This window comes from Ovis aries, chromosome 3 (assembly GCF_016772045.2).
Source record: "Ovis aries strain OAR_USU_Benz2616 breed Rambouillet chromosome 3, ARS-UI_Ramb_v3.0, whole genome shotgun sequence".
Taxonomy (NCBI): domain Eukaryota; kingdom Metazoa; phylum Chordata; class Mammalia; order Artiodactyla; family Bovidae; genus Ovis; species Ovis aries.
In genome coordinates, this window is record NC_056056.1 from 93,030,503 (window position 1) to 93,048,047 (window position 17,545).

The following is a 17,545-nucleotide window of genomic DNA, read 5'->3' on the forward strand; positions in this document are numbered from 1 at the left end:
GAGTCACTTTTCTCTTTGTTGCTTTCAGAATTTTCTTCTCGTCTTCAGAATTTTTAGTATGATTGCCTGGGTGAATCTCTTTATGTTTTCCTACTTTCAATTTGTTGAGCTTCTTAAATGTGTAGATTAGCCTTTTTCAGCCATCACTTCTTCAAATATTTTTCCTGCTTTCTCTCACTCCTCATCCTGGTGCTCCCATTATGTGTATGTTGGTGTGCATAGTGATGTCCCATATATATATATATATATATATATATGTGTGTGTGTGTTTTTTGATGATTTTTCTTCACTCTTTTTTATCTCTGTTCTTGGAATTGCATAATTGCTACTGCTTATCTTCAAGTTTGCTGATTATTTCTTCTGTGAGTTCAGATCTACTCTTGAGAATTTCTAGTAAATTTTTCATTTCAGTTATTGTATTGTTCAATTTCAGGATTTTTTTTAATAACTTCTCTTTTCTGATATTCCTTTTTTGATGAGACATTAGCATACTTACTTTTACTTTTTAGTATGGCTTCCTTTAGTTCTTTGAAGACACTGATAACTGCTTTGAAATCTTGGTTTGTTATATCTGATATCTGTGTCCTTTCACAGACAATTTCTGTTGTATGCTTTTCCCCCCTACTTTTGTTTACTTGTATGTCTCATAATTTTTTGTTGAGAACTGGACTTCTAAAGTAATATATTGTAGCAACTCTGGATACTGATTTTCTCGACCCTTCCCTGGTGGCTCAGATGGTAAAGAATCTGCCTGCAATGCAGGAGACCCAGGTTTGATCCCTGGGTCAGGAAGATCCCCTGGAGAAGGGAATGGCTACCCACTCCAATATTCTTGCCTGGAGAATCCCATGGACAGAGGAGCCTGGCAGGCCATAGTCCATGGGAGTCACAAAGAATCAGACCTGACTGAGTGACTTTCACTCCCTCACTCACTCACTCCCCAGGGTTTGTTTGTTGCTGTTTGCTTGCTTATTCCTTTAGTGACTTGGATGGGTTATTTTGGTATTTCCCCCGTCTTTGTGAAGCCTCTGATGTGCTGCTCAGAGGATGCAGCCCTGGATATACGCACAATAACTCTAAGATGGCAGGAGTTATAGCAGAACTCTCTGAGACTGTCTCTTACCCTGAGCTCTCTGTTAAACCGGCTTGCCTCTGCTGGCATCATACCCAACTTTTAGGCTCCACTAATTGTCAGCTTATTGCTCTGTTCGTTGCTGTAGGACATACATTACTCTAGGGTCTGATTCAATTAGACTTGGGTGCCTTTGTGGAGGTAGTTTTTAAAGCCAGTCTTTGAGGTTTGTTCAGACCCCATGAGGGCTCTTCTAGGCTTTCCTTTTCCCTGGTTCTCTCTGGTAAACTAGCTGGCCTACAGCTTGTTTTAAATTGCTTGCCACCCAAATCTCCATTGCTTTCAGAGCACTCTGAAGTTTGAATGTCCCCATGTTCTGTTTCAAATGAAGTTCATGAATTTTTTTTTTTTTTTTTTTTTTGGCTGCACTGTGCTGCTTGCCAGATCTTAGTTCCAACCAGGGATGGAACTCATGCCCCCTGCTGTGGAAGCGTGGAGCTGGACAGCCAGGGAATTCCCTGAAGTCAGTGACTTAGAGAAGAGCTTCACAGTTCTCAGTTTTTGTGGATTGACTAGACATAATCTCTGAGTCTCTGTTGTGGAACTGAGGGCAAGGAAAGTGGTTCATCTCCTAGAATAACATCTGGCTTCATGTGCAGGGTTCTGGGCAGTGGTGGTAGCCTTTCATTCTGTCCATGGACATTTGGGTTATCTCCAGTTCTCTCCCAACACAGAGCATCTGCCCCATGAGCATGCAGGTTGAGACAAAGAGATCAATATTCTTAGCCTGCCATGCCTGAAGTCAAGCCTTTGTCCCATCAGTAACAGCCAGGTGGAGGAAGGGAGCCCCAGTCTCTTGGCTACACACTCACCAGGAATTTAGCCTCCACCACTTGGAACAGAGAAAGGAGGCACTGGTGAGATGCTGGCAGCCTGCTTCTTTCAGTGAGATATCCTATGTCTCGACTGGGAGCTGAGAGGGAAAGGAAGCCCATTCTCTTGGTCATACCCACCTGGGTCAGAGCTTCAGGCATTGCTCTGAGATGGGCAGAGAAGAGGGAAGGAGCAGGTTGCTGCTTAAGTGCTGCAGACGCGCACTGTTCTGGCTGAGATTGAGTAGATTTTCTTGAATAAGTTTCTTTATTTGCTGTATGCCCTTAGGAAAATGTCAGAGACTTTGACAACTGGTTTGTAAAATAATCTTCACTGATAATGTAGGACAATAGGTCAACAGAGTGCTCCATTCCAGAAGTGAAAGCCAGGCATAGAGATTTAAGATAAACTCACTCCAGCTCTCAGCAGTTCAAGAGACATTGGAATTACATTTTAGATCCCTTATGGGATCATTGAAATTAAGCACGATACTCAGGTGCTAGCCTGATTAAATCATCTCCCTGGTGCTGAAAGCTTCATGTAACCTCCAATCTCTGAGAGATGCAGTGGATTGGATAGGTGAGAACACCAGATCAGCTACAGTTCTGTTGATCCTTTGGAACTGCTTTGAGACTGAAGCAAAGGATTCATTCAAATTTGGCCCATTCCCTGAGAGTACTTTGGAGAACAGATAAGACAATGGGCACACAACTTGGAAATCTGGTGAAGAGACATGACCTGCTCTCTGACCTGCCGGTGCAGACTCATCTCCACCCCCACAATGTGATAAAGCACTCAGATTCCTGCTTTTCTCTAAATCTGTTCTCAAGATGCAGGCATTCTCTCTCCTATCTCCTGAGAATGGGTCTTTCAGGCTTCCTTTTCCCCCTTGATGGGAGTGTTTACCTCTACAGCTACAATTGGATATCCAGGGTGCATGCTAAGTCACTTCAGTCAAGTCCGACTCTTTGCAACTTCATTCGCTGTAGCCCACCAGGGTCCTCTCCATGAAATTCTTCAGGCAAGAATACTGGAGAGGGTTTCCATGCCCTCCTCCAGGGGATCTTCCTGACCCAGGGATCGAACTTGCGTCTCCTACGTCTCCTGCATTGCTGGCAGATTCTTTACCACTGGGCCACCAGGAAGCCCCAGATATCACAAGTGAAATGGCAGCGCATCCATTATGATGCCGGTCTATGGTTGCGTCATAATTCACGTTTAGTATGTGGACTGACAACGGAAGCTAATTCATTGTATAAGGCTGAATGAAAAGAGGCAGGAACACGGATAGGATATGCATACATATAGCGAAATAGATCATGATTTCTGTGGGTAATGGTGTTGTGATTTTTAATATCTTCATTGCCCTCCTGTTTTGTTACAATCAGCACTTATTAATTTTATAATCAGAAACAAAAGCTACTCGTCTTTCCGTGTGGGGTGCTGAGATGCCGAGTCTCCAGGACGCGGGGGCCGCGGCGGGGGGTAACCAGCTGGTCGGTGACCCGGCCAGGGAGGCGCCCAGGTCCCGCCCCTCCACCACGACCCTAGTCCTGGAGCGCCTGCCGGCCTCCGCCCGTAGCGCGAGCTGGCATTTCGTCAGGTGGGCGGCGGCACCTATCAGGCGGCGGTACCTCTCCGGCGACGTACACCTGCAACTGGGGAAGAAGGGCTCAACCACCCGCAAAGAGTCGGCTGTCCGGCGGCGCAGGTGGGCGCGGGCGTGATGCGCGGGCGTCGGGGCGGGGAGGGGAGGGCTCAGGCCGGGCCGGGCTGACCTCCCAAGAGGTGCCCGGGGCCCCTGACGACTGTCACTTCCCCATCGCCCTGCCGCCCGGCGCGCCCTGGGCCGGCCTCTAGGCTCACGCCCACCTTCCTCCCCGCGCCGGCTCCAGTTCCATGAGTCTAACCGAGGAGTGGGAACAGAGGGCGATCGGAGGAAGCTACTACGAGCTGTTCGCCGCCTCATTGGGCAACCTGGAATGGTTGCGGTTCTGTCTAAATCGGCATTGTGGCGAAATCGTGGCCGATGACAAGGTAAGGCCTTGGAGTGCAGGGGCAGCAACCGAAGTCTTCTCCACCCTACAAAGAGCTCCGCACACAGTGGTTACCTGGCAAGGAGTGACAGTGGAGCTTCTGGGTGGAAGGTTCTAATTCACCTTCGTACCGTCTGTAGGGCAATTTGTGGGGAGCGAGATAAGGGAGTGGGAAAGGGAACCGTGGGATTCCCGTGGGCGCAGAGAAGAGGTGAGGGTAATCCCAAGAAATCCTCTCTAGGTTAGGTTGTGGGACCCAGGGCCCAGTCCTGCTCAACCACTTCCATCTCCTCTGGCCCCCGCAGGGTTTCACTGCCATCCACTTTGCAGCCCAGAGCGGCAAGCTTGCATGCCTGCAGGTCTTGGTGGAGGAGTACAAGTTTCCCGTAAACCTGCCCACCAACAATGGCCAGACACCTCTGCACCTTGTCATCCATGGTGACAACAAGACCATGGCCCTCCCCTGCATTCACTATCTGATTAAGCAAGGGGCGGCCCTCAACACGTGAGTCCAGCCTGTGTAGGGAGAGGGGCTGGCAGGCTGGGCAGATAAGAACCCCACATCCAGGCAGGAGGAGTCAAGGCGGAGAGAGAGGAGCTGTGGGGTGCCAGGAACTCGTTCCCACACGAAGCAGTCACGTGGTAGTGGCTGGGAGTCTTTGAAAGAGGGCAGACCTACTTCATGTCCTGGTTTCACTGCCTGCCAGCAGACAGAAAAACCTCAGGCAAGTCACTCAAGCCTAAGTCTCAGTGCTCTGGTTCCCAAACCTGTCTGTACACTGGAATCACCTGGGGAGCTTCAAAAATACCAATGCCTGTGTTTCAACCCAAAGGAGTCTGTCATTTAATTGGCCTGGGATGTGGCCCGGGCTTTGAAGGTGCAAAAGAGCCCCAGCTGTTTCTCATTTGGCAGCAGCGTTTACGAACTACTGCCCCAGTTTCTTCAACTGAAATTTGGGTGGATGACAATGCCTACCACATGAGACTACTGTGATCATTGAGAAAGTGAACGGATGGCTTAGAGAGACTGCATTCATTCAAAATATTTATCCAGCATCTAATGTGCTGAGCACTGGGCCAGAATTGAGGAATACAGTGACTGTAACAGCCACGGTCCCTGCCCTCCTAAAGGAGACATACTAATGTAGGGGTGGCTAGTCAACTAGCAAGCAGATGAACAAAATGGCAGAGAGTGGTAAGCAGTTATGAAGGGTAATGGAGCTGCGAGTAAAGGGGACAAGAAGACCTATTTGGGAACGGGCAGTTACCTCTAAGGAAAGGACTGAGAGGAGCCGGCCAGGTGAAGAGCCGGGGAAAAGTATTCCAGGCAGAGGTGCAAAGGCCATGTTGGGAGAGAATGGGGCAAGGTCAGAAGACGAAGTTGAGGGGGAAGAGGGCCCTGGTCACGCAGGCCTTGTGGGCCACGGCCAGGCGTGGGGAAGGGGGAGGAGGCCTGGGTGGTTAAAGAGGAGATGAGGTTCATGGTCTCTGCACTCCAGCCAACCCAGCTCTCCTTTTGGTAAGGTCCTCATGGTCACATACTCCATAATCAGACTTTTGCTGTTCACTTAGTCCAAACCCTCCTTCAACAGCTGAAACTGAGGTACAGAGAGAAAGGACATGCCAGGGTCACCCAGTGGACTAGCGGCATGGCAGACCTAGGAGCTGGTTTGCCCATCTGATGCCCTTCATCCTTTCTCCCCTCTTCTCCCTGGCGGGGCCCTCCAGTCAGACGTGCAATGGCTCCACACCTCTGCATCTGGCAGCCCGCGAGGGCCTGCTGAGCTGTGTCAAAGTCCTGGTGCAGAAAGGTGCCAACGTCCACGCACAAGATGCCACAGGCTGCAAGCCCATTGACTACTGCAAAATATGGAACCACCGAGTCTGTGCCCGGTGAGGGGTGAGAACTGCCCCCGTCTGCCACCCTTCCCCAGGGCCCTCACCCAAGGATGAGTGTGTGGAGGGGAACCCCTCTCCAAGATGCTATTCCTGGGGCTCTCCACAGGGCCTCATCCCTGGGGTTTAGCGTTACCTCGAGGTCCTAGCCCTTCAGCAGAAAGGTGGTGATCACTTTCCTCTCTCACCGCCAGGGAAGTAGTTGGCCAGACGGGGGGGTGGTCCGTCTCGCTCACCTCATCTCTGGTGGCGCCCCTACCCTCGCCCCGGCCCTCAGCAGCAGCCAGTCTTCCCAGCCCAGGGGAAAGCTGAAGGAATGGCACATCCCGCCCTGGCACCAGGTTCTTGAAAGATGCCATGTGGAAGCGGGACAAGAAGGACTTTGCCCATGAGATGAGGAAACTGAGGAGGCTCAAGGACCAGCTGGCCCTCATGGAGGAGGACTACCTGACTGAGTATCAAGTAAGGGGGAGGGCGGGCAGGGGCGCCGGGCATCAGCTGTGACCCAGGTGTGTGAGCATGACTCCCGTGTGCGGTTAGTTAGAACAGTGGCTAGAAGCGGTCCCATCCGGAAGGAGCCTCCCCCTCCTCTGAGGAGGGAGCCCAGGAGGGTGCCGGAGGGATAATGCTGAAGAGTCTATATAGGTGGGCGCAGTTGGCCATATGAACAATTGGGGAAGAGCTGACCTGGTAGAAGGAACAGACAGCCCTGTGGAGGGGCATGGGGGCCCATGAGAGCATGGTATACGTCAGGAAGTGCAAATTCAGAACAGATGAGGAATCAGATGTGAGCTGGAGGCTGACAAGCTAGAGACTTGGCAGGGGCCCAGATCAATGTCAGACCCTGACTGGGGCAGAAAAGGAGAGTAAAGGATTTTAATACTAGGTATAGCTACACAGAATGCAAGAACCAGGAAACTCCAAAAGAAGATGCTGGGACTCCTAAGCAGATCCAGGGGTGGGGAGGGCTTTGGGGCTGGCAAACTCGGGTATTTCAGCTCTGTCCCAGCTGCATTCCTCTCGTTTTCCCTGTCATACCCTCTGTTGGTTCACCCAGCTCTCACAGTCATGTGTGTATCCAGAGGAGGCAAAGCCCATCTGTTCCTGTGTCTCTAAAATTTCCCCGAAGCCCCTTGAAGATTTCCCCTTATCTCTTATTGGCCTCAACTGGATCACCTGTGCATTCTTGTTCCAATCCCTACAGCTCAAGGAAAGCCATGTGCTGACTGACTGAAGTCTGGGGCAAGGCTGATGGAATTATGATGATTGGCTTAGCCTAATCAGGGGGCCTACCTCTGAAGCTGGGTCAGTCTCCAAACCACCTGACTGCTTAGCAACAGTCTGGGAACTGAGACACTGAGACAGGGAAGGGGGAAGGGGGTGGTTCTGTGACAAGGTGAAGGTTCAGCTCTAGTGGAAGCAAGGACAGAGAGCATCGCCATCCAGTCTGGAGCACCAGCCAACTGTCTCTCTCTCTACCCTGACTGCTCAAGGCCTCCACTTCCAAGAAGCCTGCTCAGATTCGCTCCATCCAGTTGCTGGCCTTCCAGACTTTTCTGTTCTCTCCTTCCAGGGTCAAGGATAAGTTTGTACCACTCATTTGCCTTTTTCCCCCCATCAAACCAGAAACTTTTAAGGCAGGCTGGGAACTCCTTTATGGGGGATGCAGGAGCCTCAAGCGTTTCCATAGGGCAGGGATTGGGTCTCCCCACTCAAGCTAGAGACCTCACCTAGGGCAGAGGCCGAGTCTCCATCTGATTGGAGGTCTCCCCTGTGGGAAAGGCTCTCCTGTCACATGAGCCAGGGGCCCCTCCAGGCAGTATTTTCCTCATCAGAACAAGGGCTCCCACAAAGCAGGGATTTCTCTCATCAGACTCTGGGCTCGCAAAGGGCAGCAAGGTATCTGCTCAATTAGACCCGAGGTTTCCAGGGCTACAGCCACAGGGCCTGCTTTCACAGAAACACAGGGGGAGCAGCTGTCCAGAAGTATCTTGTGCTTTCTGATGTTGCAGAAGGAGCACCAAATTCTGAGAGAAGCTGACTTCAAGAAGTGGCTCCATCACAAGTTGCTACTCCAAGACCAGTCCCTAATACCCAGCGCTCAGCGAGAGCCCCGTGCTCCGCCCCGGGCCACTGCCCTCTCCAAGACCTGCAAGGACGGGGTACTGTGGCCTCCCACGAGCTTCCACCCCTCCCCGGAGGCGCGCCTGCAACAGATACAGCAGCCCAATCTGCCCTTGGTGAGGCCTGCGCCCACCTACAAGCCGCCCACGGTCAGGCGGCCCAAGGTGTGGAATCTTAGCAGCAACCCCGCCAGGTCCCCCACTGCCCAGATTGGCTACCCACAGGGTGTCCGCCTGGGCGTGCATCCCGACCCCAGGCCAGAGCGCGACTTCCGCTGCTTCGTGGAGGTGAGGTCCAACGGGCACGGTGGCGCGGACCTCCGCACAGTGGCCGGCCGCCAGGTGGCGCCTGTGCCCCAGCTGCCTTTCCAAGTGGTAATCCGCGAGCTGTACCCTTCGGTAAGGCCCTACAGAATGAAGGTGCCCCAGGGCTTCTGCTCTGTCACTATGGAAGAGGTGCCCCGGAAGCGGCACTTGGGTGACGGCAGCTTCTGGACCGACACGCTGAGCATGAACCTGCGAGAGACATTCGACGAGGCCTTCCTGGCAGCTGTGCGAGCCCATCAAGGACTCCCTGCTCTGCCTTCCCCTAAACCACCCCTCCCTTAAACTTACTTTGGTAGCCTCTCCACTGGAGACTGATCAGTGAAGGTTGAGGTGTGGTGATTCTGTGTGGATGCAGAGGAAGGGGGAGTGCCCACAGGCTGCCCACTCTCAAGCTCAAGGCTGGCAGCCTCCTCCCCCACAGACCCCAGATCCCCTTCTCTCCACAAAGGAATCTCCCCCAGGAGATGAAGGTAGGGCAGTATCCCAAGGCTCAGCGTGGGGGTCCCTCTGTCCTGGGCCCTGGCATTGGAAAAGTGACACCTTGGTGTCCCCATCTCCCCCACCCACCCCAAAGAGCTCACCAGGGGTGAGGATCCCAGGATGAGGGACCACTTCGAAATTCTGCCTCTTGTTCATATTAAGTCTGCAGGTTCTCAGAGAAGGCAATGGCACCCCACTCTAGTACTCTTGCCTGGAAAATCCCAGGGACGGAGGAGCCTGGAAGGCTGCAGTCCATGGGGTCGCTGAGGGTTGGACACGACTGAGCGACTTCTCTTTCACTTTTCACTTTGATGCACTGGAGAAGGAAATGGCAACCCACTCCAGTGTTCTTGCCTGGAGAATCCCAGGGACGGGATAGCCTGGTGGGCTGCCGTCTATGGGGTCGCACAGAGTTGGACACGACTGAAGTGACTTAGCAGCAGCAGCTGCAGGTTCTAAGCCTCATTCTAAATTTTCCAGAACAGGGAGGAGGAAGGCTAGAGCATCACCCTGCCGATGGCTTTCCTGCCACGCTGGTCTTCCTTCATCCCAGTTGCCACTGGGGTCTCTGCAATTCAAAGAAATAGACGCAGTCTCTATATGGAGGACGGAGGGAGGTCCTGTGGCTTCAGGTGGAAACTGAAGGCACCTGTACTTCCTCCAGGAAGCTCGCCTGGATCCTCTGCTAGCCCCTGTACACGACACTGCAAATCACTCATTAAACAAACATTTATTGAGTACTTTCTATGTGCCAGGTGCCAAGCTAGGCGCTGTTGATACAAAAACTGGACAGTCCCTGCCCTCAAGGAGCTTACAGTCTAGTGGGGAGACAGAGCAGTCAGCAGGCAAGTAAGACCAGTCATCTGTGTGGTGTGCTGGAGGGAGACGGGACATTCAGAGTTCCTTGGAGGAAGTGAAGTCTTAAGTTGAGAACTGACAGAGAAGGTACCCAGGTGAGTAGAATGAAGGAGAAGCAACAGGGCATTTCTGGATACAGGAGGCTGAAATTCAGAGTGCAAAGTGGCTAGTGACAAGGCCAGAGAGGCAAGCAGGAACCAAGACACCAGGAGTCTCAAAAGCCATGCTACGGGGTCTGGACTTTATCCTGAGGGCAGTGGAGAGCCATGGAAGGTTGTAAGCCAGAGAGTGACTGGATCAACTATGCATTAGAAAGACAACTCCAGCTGTGGGACAGAGAAGCCAAAGGAAGCTGTCACAATAATCTAGGTGAAAGCTGATGACCGTGGGAGTGGCTCAAATAGAGAGGTTAGGAAGGTAAACTTGACAGCTGTTAGATGTCCGGGCAGAAAGAGAAACCAGGTGTCTGGCTGGGCTCCTGAGTGATCTTCGGGCCAAAGCAGGTACCCAAAAAAGGCAGGTTTGCAGAGGACAGCAGCAAATGCTATCTGGGCCACAAGATTTGTCTGCGTGCCCAAAGGCAGCAGAACTGTGGTTGAGAGGACCAAAAGGGATGCCGGGGCTGGAGGTCAGCTCTCAATTCCTTGAAGCCATGAGCAGGGACGGGCTCCTCCAGGGAACCCATGACAGAACTGTGTGCACAGGGCGAGGGGGGCAGTCTGCACTGGCCCGGAGGGGAGCAGAGAGGGAGAACCAGCCACAAAAGGGCTTGGGAAGCTGGCAGTGATGAAATCTGCCCAACGCTGCAGAGATGCAGAAAGAGATGTGAAAAGGGTCAGCTGGACTTAGCACAAGGCTGCTGGCAACCCCTGGAACACGAGCAGTGGAGTGGAAGGGCAAAGCCGCCACTGGAGTGAGAGAGAAACAGCCAGCAAGAGACAGCAAGGCCAGCTGCTGGCCAGCCTCGTCTGCAGAGGACAGAAGGGCCTGGCAGGCTCAGCGCCAGAGAGGAGGCCAGAATGGCTGCTCCTCCCCAGGAAAGGGGAAGGTTGATTATTTTTAAGAGAAAGGGAATACAAAAGCCAAGGAAATGAAGGGCTATGGTGGGACTGGAGGCAGGAGGTAGAAATAAGGTTTTCAAGCACAGAGGTCTTCCCAGTGGCTGAAAGGTACCAGAGGTGTGCTGCCCGTCTCTGCACCTGCCTGCTCTGCTGTGAGGTATAGGACATGCCGGTAACGGCTCCCATGGGGACTTCATTCCCATACATACTGCTGAGTACTCGGAAGGCACTAGAGTTGGAGTGCAAGGTCGACAAATGCTGCCCTATGCCCAGGACCTGGCCTGTCTTCTTAGAAGACAATCACCTCCTAGGAGCCATGACCACTCAGAAGAGAGGGCCGGCCCTGTGTGCTCTTAGATTAACAAACAGGTTCTCCCACCACCAGTTTCTTACACAACAGGCTTTAGTCCAGGCTGCCTAGAAGCCAATTTTTATTGTCTCTTCTCAAGCCCGAGATAGAAATCAGCCAGAAACCACTCCTCTTCCCTAGGATGAGACTTACAAATAGGATATTATACATGTTCTCCTGAAAAATCTAACCCAGTCCCACACTATCCCCTCTCTGCCCCCAGCCTGGCAGTCACAGAGCCCCAGGGAAAGAAGAGACGGAAGAAGAGAGAAGGGGATTAAGAAAGGTTGCCTCCACTTCCACTCCCCATCCCCCGAGCAGGTTCGGCTCTTCATCTCTGTCACCTTCCCACTATGGGCCACAAGAACGGTCCCTTCGGAAGGGCAAGACCCAAACATGGAAAAAGAGCCCTGGTGCAGCAAAGCCAGTCCAGGTGGAAGGTGCGCAGGAAGAAAGGAAGATGAACTTTCAGGGTATTAAGGCAAACAGTGCCACCTAGAATCTTTATTCAAATGGGAATCAGCACTTGGACAGAAATCACAGTTCACCAGCAAAAACTTTCTCTTGCGAGTGCTAAGTCACAGCCCCTCCCACGGCCATCTGCCCACTGGCAGTTATCACTGTCTGCCCTTCAGCTTCATGGCCCTGGCACTACCTGCCCGGGCTGAGCCAGAACTCCTGACCGATCACAGGAGGGAGCAGGAGGGCCACAGGGGCTCGGCTTCTGTGCACCCAGGTGGGTGGCGGCCTCCTGGCTAAGCAGGCCCTGACTCCTCCCTGGCAGCCTCTGAGGTCTCAGCCTCCAGCAGTATCAGATTTGACCTGAGCTGAGCCTCCTGAGGAGGGTGGGGATGAGGGCTTCCAGGGGAGTGGCGGGAAGGAGGGCCAGGGCTGGGGGAAGGTGCCTTCCAACTCCCGGCCCCCACCCAGTGCAAAGGCCCAGGGGCCTGACTCTCCGACTCCTGCGCCAGCATCCCCTCCCCAGGGGGTCAGTATATCTTCTGCCGACTGGGTAGAATGGCCTCTTTGATGAATGAGAAGACAACCAGGATCCCTAAGCGTTTGCCCCGCTTGCCTTTGGTGAAGTAATTGGAGACCACGTCATCTGTGGAGACATAGGCAGGGAGATGAATGTGTGTACGTGTGTGTGTGTGTGTGTGTGTGTGAACACAGTGCTGCCCACCCAGAATTCAACTGTCTGTATCACAGGGTGGGCTCTAGCTCCCCCAGCAGCTCAGGCCTTGCTGGTGTCCTCCCACCACGACCCCTTCCCACCACCCTCTTCTCACCTCCTGGCTGCATGGTGGAGGGCAGGACGTTCTCCCCAGCTGAGAGCGACACGAAGAACGCAAACGGGATTATCCACAGACAGAAAGTGAAATAGGCCAGGACCTGGCAACAAAGACACTGAGAAGATGCTGCTCCTGGAGGTGCCAAGGCCAGTCCAGGAGCGGTCACTGTGTATCTTGGAAAGCTGGTCAAGTCCACACTGATGCCCCCACATGGGATCTCTCAAGGGGACCAGGGCCCAGGAAGCAGAGACAGGACAGCCCCAGACATGGAGAAGATTCAGTGGGAAAAGTGGAGACTGAAGATGACCACGATTCAGGCCCAAATCCCTGAACCCTGGTCACCAGGACCAGCAACTCCTCTGAACCGAAGGAAGTACATGGAAGGCAAAACCGTGACCGACCTGTATCTCCTGGAGAAGCGACCCTGTTCTTCTCCAGGGTGCAAACTAGAGCAGCAGGGTTCAAGGTTGTGGCCCAGCCCTGCCCTGTGAGGTTTGCATCAGACCAGGTCACCCCATCCCCCTTCCTGACCTTAGGATGGCAGGCTGGGATCCTGAGAGACCCAAGGGACTCACTGGGAGACAGCAGTGCCCTTCTTCCTCAGCCAAACAGTCCCTGCTCCTCACACTCACAGCTTTCTAAAATCATCTATATTATTATTTTTTAATGTGCTATCCCTGAACAGTCTCAGTTTCAAATCACAGCCGAATTCACAAAGAAATCACACAAATCCCCTTTACCCCTGCTGTGTCTGTTAGTAGTCTGAAGACATACTGAAGACTTCTTACCTCTGAGAAAGGATAATATTCCTCTGCAAAAAACTGAAACGCTAGGTAATGATTCACCACCACTAGCCCTGTTGAGGGAATGAAGAGTCACAGTCAGTCTCAGGGAGGACATAAATAGACTTTTAGCCTTCACAAGGCCCCGGAGGTAGGAAGCCAAGTCTTGGTCCCGACTTTACACACGACCCAGAGTACAGCTTGGGCCAAGCACACTACTCTCCAGCACTCAGGGTCCCATCTGTTAAAATGAAAGAACGAGCCCCCATCTGCCCACTGCCAAATGTGTATGAGTTAAATTAGAAGTAGATTAAAAAAACTCCTTGAATTATAAAAATGAGACTTCAGTGCTACACAGCCCAAAGCACCGTGCCAAATGACTTGGTCTAGAGCGGCCCTAAGTCCTGAAGAGAGCTCTGCCTGGGCGGTGGGGGAGGAGGAAGTCACGGCCGAGCACTTGCTCCTGCGTCCCCCCCAGACAGGAGGAGGCTCCGCAGACAGAGGCGCTCACTCCTCAGGAATAAAGGGCACCATCTGCTGGATGCTTTGCGGTGCAGTCTCAGGGTTCCTCAAAGTTCCGGGGACGGGGGTCTCTCCTCATCCTGCCCCAGGGTAAGGCTGGCTGATCTGAACTGGTATGTTCTGCAGCCCCACACACCTCCTTCGTGTGCAGCCGAATTCAGACAGAGAGAGATCCTGGGGACCCACTGCTCAGACACAGGCGTTCCTACTGTGGTGAAGTGAAGGGTAGACATCCCTCAAACCCAACACCCCTCACATACAGCTCGCTGGCAACAGCACGGGCTCTTCCTCTTTTCTCCTCTCTTGCCACTCCCCTTCTACAGCAGGGACAACAGCTCTGCCAGGCCTAGCCATGCTCTAGGGCAAGGGCTTGCGGGAAGACAGGGTGCCCCACGCCCCCAGGCCTTCAGAACAACTCCCCCAGGCATCCAGTGGGCAAGTTGAGGGAGTGACAAGGGGAAGCCAAGGAAGCATGCCATTGTAGGTGGGGTGTGGGGGGAGTGGAGAGCACCCTCCCACCTAGGAAGATGCAAGAGGGGCGTAGTGTCCAAGAAAGGACACCTCACACCAACCCCCACAGAACAAATCTTTCAGTGGAATCAAACCAAGGCACTCAGTCCTGGCTTGAACACCATGCCCTCCTATGAATGACAGTTTCTTTCCAGGTTCTCTCACAGAAATAGAAAAGTAGCTCTAAGAAACCCCGATTCCATCTGACATCTTGACAAAAGGGTACGATGACCAGTAACAATTGAAGGGAGAAAAGGCAATCCTGGTAACCAGATTCTGTCTAGAACCTTTTCCAGAAATAACTAGAGCATCTATGTGCCAAATGACTTTCCCAAATATCACTGAACAGATGGAGACGCTAAGGTCAGAAACTGGTGGCAGAGCAAAGGCAGGAAGGCCAGGGTCCTCCAAACACGTTTGTCAACCCCAAGGCAGCTGTCTGCAGGAAGACCCGCAGCCCCATGAAGCTCACCTGAATCATGACTTACGGCCAGACGACTGGATGGGGCGCTGCCTGCAGGCCGGGGAAAGGCTCTGGGCTTTTCCTGGCCAAGTGGTTTCTTAGGGCTGTAACTACTCAGCCGACCCACTTCTTTTCCCTTCTCGAATCTTCCAAACCCCACCTGCCCCAGGAAAGCCATTCCTCTCTGATCATCCCAGCCCTCCAAATTCTAGTCACTAGAGCCAGCGTGGGCTCTCGGTTCCTCACATGTGAGAGCCCCAACCTCCAACCGGCCTGGCCTCCCTTCGGTGCCATAGACGGAGCTGGGCACATCCCACCTCAGCTGTCCCTCCCACTCCGTCCCCTCTCACCGCATGACAGGATGAAGTTAGGCGAGGTCAGCATGATGAAGGGGAAGGTCTGGAGGAGGCCAAAGTAGACAAGGTTGGTGAAGAGGCCCACGCCAATCATGTAGGTAGGGAAGCGCTCAAAAACGTAGAGGCCAATCAGCACAGCTGTGGAGAACTGAACAACGGAGGTGCACAGTGCAGGGAGCTGCTTCCAGGCAGCCTTCCTGGACTCACTAACCCCTGGGCTACTCAGGCAACACTCTTTTCACGCTTGAGTCTTTCCTTGTTTCACAGCCACAGATCTGACCTCCCCAACCAGCCTTTCGGCTCCCAAAGGGCAGCGCTTTTTAATCCCAAAGTTTGTCTGACAGCACCCCACAGTAAGAAAAACAGCTTACACTGTGACCCCAAGACACACACATATATGTGATCAAAGTTCAGATTTCAGTTCTAGTCTTTTCCATCCCCTCCTTTCTTTAATGCTGATAATGACCTACTGAATTGATTGCACAACCCAATAATGAATCACACCTGCAGTTTGAAAACCACAGTTCTGAGGGACTTATAGCTGTCAGTGCATAACAAATGGCAGGCAGTTAGCTGAATGAAAGACTGACTCTTGTACCAACACCTATGAGCTGGGTCCCTGAACCCAGGGCTGACAGCTGTGGTCTTGTTTCCACCATTGACTCCCTACCCCAGGTCATGCCAGAGAGAAAGCGGCTGCTGACAGCAGGGGATTTGAGAGGCAGTGGACCCCTCCTGTTCAAATGTGCCTCCAGCCCCTCCCCAGCCTCTCCTCCACCTGCAGAAACCACCAGCAGTCTCTCCTGTGGCTTTGACACCGATGGCAAGGATTGTATCTTCAGGAAGAGAAGCCTTCCATGAGCCCTGAGCAGGGCAGGGACTGTGCCAGGGACGGTGTCTCCCTCTTAGAACAAGTCACTTGGTCCAACAAGTACTCAAAACTGTCCTTAAGGTTCCTCTCAGTTCTAAATGCTGTGAACAGAGCAAGGGGCTAAGACCACTGAAGATAATCAAACAAAGGCAAAGCCATGGTCCTGTCAACACAGAGCAGGCACTTGGCCTTCACCTTAAGGAACCAAGAACAAGGCCTGCAGTGAAGTGATGCCACTGGGGAAGGAAGCTCCGGAAGACCTAGGACCAGGACAGCAGACACAGGGCACCAGGTACAGGGCAGGGAGGTGGGGGATGGTACCCTCAGGAAACGGCAAGATCAGGGGTCTCATCACCCAGGCCAAACTTCCCCCACTTCCTCCTTTTGAGGCAGGTCAAGAGTGAGGGAGAACCTGGGGAAAGCTGTCACTTACCCAGATCATGTATTTTATGATCCTGCTGGTTGCAACTGTGTATTCTTCTATCAATTCGGCCAGGTAATAAAGTCCGGCGGCTGGAGCGGGGAGGAGAGCAAGGCAAGCAGGGAGAACGTTAGCCAGGGTCACTCCCACCATCCTGATCAGTCCTCTATCTGCAGCTGGGTCCCACCCAACCTTTCATGAGTCCATGAGGTAAGGAACAAACCAAACAACCCGTGTGTTACCCTCCAAAGTCACAAGTAAAACTCTGTCAAGGCAACCAAGAAGAGATTTCATAAAAGTGAATGGAAACCTGTATTTGATGCCTCAGCACAAACCTAACCTCTGGCCAATAAAAGGGAACTTCTTTCATTCATCCAACAAATATGCCAGGTGCTGGGCTGAGAGCTGAGCACACTACAAGACAGACAAGGTCCCTTCCCTGACCCAACTCTGAGCGGGGGCCGGGCGGGGGCTGCTGAGTAGTAATGGAGTCAGATGACCCCAGTGTGACAGGTGCTACTTTAGGGGAAGAACAGGGCGCGCCGGACCATCAAACCTCATAAGGAGGGCTTCTCGGAGGAGGTGAGATCTCAGCTGGGATCAACAGTAGGAACTAGCCAGGAGGGGAAAGGGTATCAGAGAGAGTGGGAAGCACGAAGGGCCAGAGGCGAAAGGGCGGCGGTAGGGGTCGGGGAAAGTTCGGCGCGGCCGGCTGTGCGAGGACGGGCGCGACAGCGGTTGGCGGTGCGCGGGCAAGCGGCATCTGAGGCAGCCTCTCCCGGGCACCGCTGGGGTGGACTTTGTGACTCCTGGAAGGACCCGCGGTCAGCTAGGCTGCTGAGGCCAGGAGAAGCAGGACCAGGCGGGACAGGAGGGGCGCTGCGAAGGCGGGAGGGCCGGGCGGGGGTCTCGCCGGTCGCCCCGGCGCCCTCGTGATGTGACCCCCGGCAGGCACAGAAGCCGGAGCGGGAGCCCGCGCGGGGCCGGGTCGCGCACTCTCACCGACGGCCAGCGTGATGAAGGCCACCTGGATGAAGAGCGACAGCCAGCTCAGCACGTACATGAACCACATGGCGCCCCCGCCCCCCGACCACCGGGACGGGCCTGCGCGCTCCGGTTCGGGCGACAAGGAGCCGCCGCCACCGTCGCCGCGTCCCCGCCCCGAGGACGGTCGTGCGCCGCCGCCGAGAGCAGCCGGGCCCGAGAGCCGCCCTCGGTCGGGTCAAGACTAGCGCCGCCTGCCGGCGCGGAGG

General features: G+C 53.6%; 2 protein-coding genes across 2 annotated transcripts; one reads left to right on the forward strand and one right to left on the reverse strand.

The window, feature by feature from the left end:
• Nucleotides 1–3,591: 3,591 nt before the first annotated feature.
• On the forward strand, nucleotides 3,592–9,547 carry ANKRD53 (ankyrin repeat domain 53). Its single transcript, XM_004007305.5, has 5 exons — nucleotides 3,592–3,982; nucleotides 4,287–4,486; nucleotides 5,710–5,874; nucleotides 6,219–6,339; nucleotides 7,890–9,547. Exons 1-5 carry the CDS (start codon nucleotides 3,845–3,847, stop codon nucleotides 8,607–8,609), a joined length of 1,344 nt encoding a protein of 447 aa, XP_004007354.3. The 5' UTR covers nucleotides 3,592–3,844; the 3' UTR covers nucleotides 8,610–9,547.
• TEX261 (testis expressed 261) lies at nucleotides 9,519–17,455 on the reverse strand. Its single transcript, XM_015094446.3, has 6 exons — nucleotides 17,295–17,455; nucleotides 16,305–16,384; nucleotides 14,995–15,148; nucleotides 13,156–13,223; nucleotides 12,365–12,467; nucleotides 9,519–12,180 (listed from the first exon to the last, which is right to left on the reverse strand). Exons 1-6 carry the CDS (start codon nucleotides 17,362–17,364, stop codon nucleotides 12,065–12,067), a joined length of 591 nt encoding a protein of 196 aa, XP_014949932.1. The 5' UTR covers nucleotides 17,365–17,455; the 3' UTR covers nucleotides 9,519–12,064.
• Between the last annotated feature and the right edge of the window lie 90 nt (nucleotides 17,456–17,545).

Excerpts from the sequence above, each read along its gene's own strand:
- ANKRD53 (XM_004007305.5), top strand. The coding sequence starts at position 3,845 with ATGAGTCTAACCGAGGAGTGGGAACAGAGGGCGATCGGAGGAAGCTAC. Across the intron at positions 4,487-5,709 it reads CAAGGGGCGGCCCTCAACAC|TCAGACGTGCAATGGCTCCA; the intron begins GTGAGTCCAGCC and ends GGGGCCCTCCAG. Across the intron at positions 5,875-6,218 it reads AACCACCGAGTCTGTGCCCG|GTTCTTGAAAGATGCCATGT; the intron begins GTGAGGGGTGAG and ends CCCTGGCACCAG.
- TEX261 (XM_015094446.3), bottom strand. The coding sequence starts at position 17,364 with ATGTGGTTCATGTACGTGCTGAGCTGGCTGTCGCTCTTCATCCAGGTG. Across the intron at positions 13,224-14,994 it reads TAACTTCATCCTGTCATGCG|GGCTAGTGGTGGTGAATCAT; the intron begins GTGAGAGGGGAC and ends TTCCCTCAACAG. Across the intron at positions 12,468-13,155 it reads AATATTATCCTTTCTCAGAG|GTCCTGGCCTATTTCACTTT; the intron begins GTAAGAAGTCTT and ends CTTTGTTGCCAG.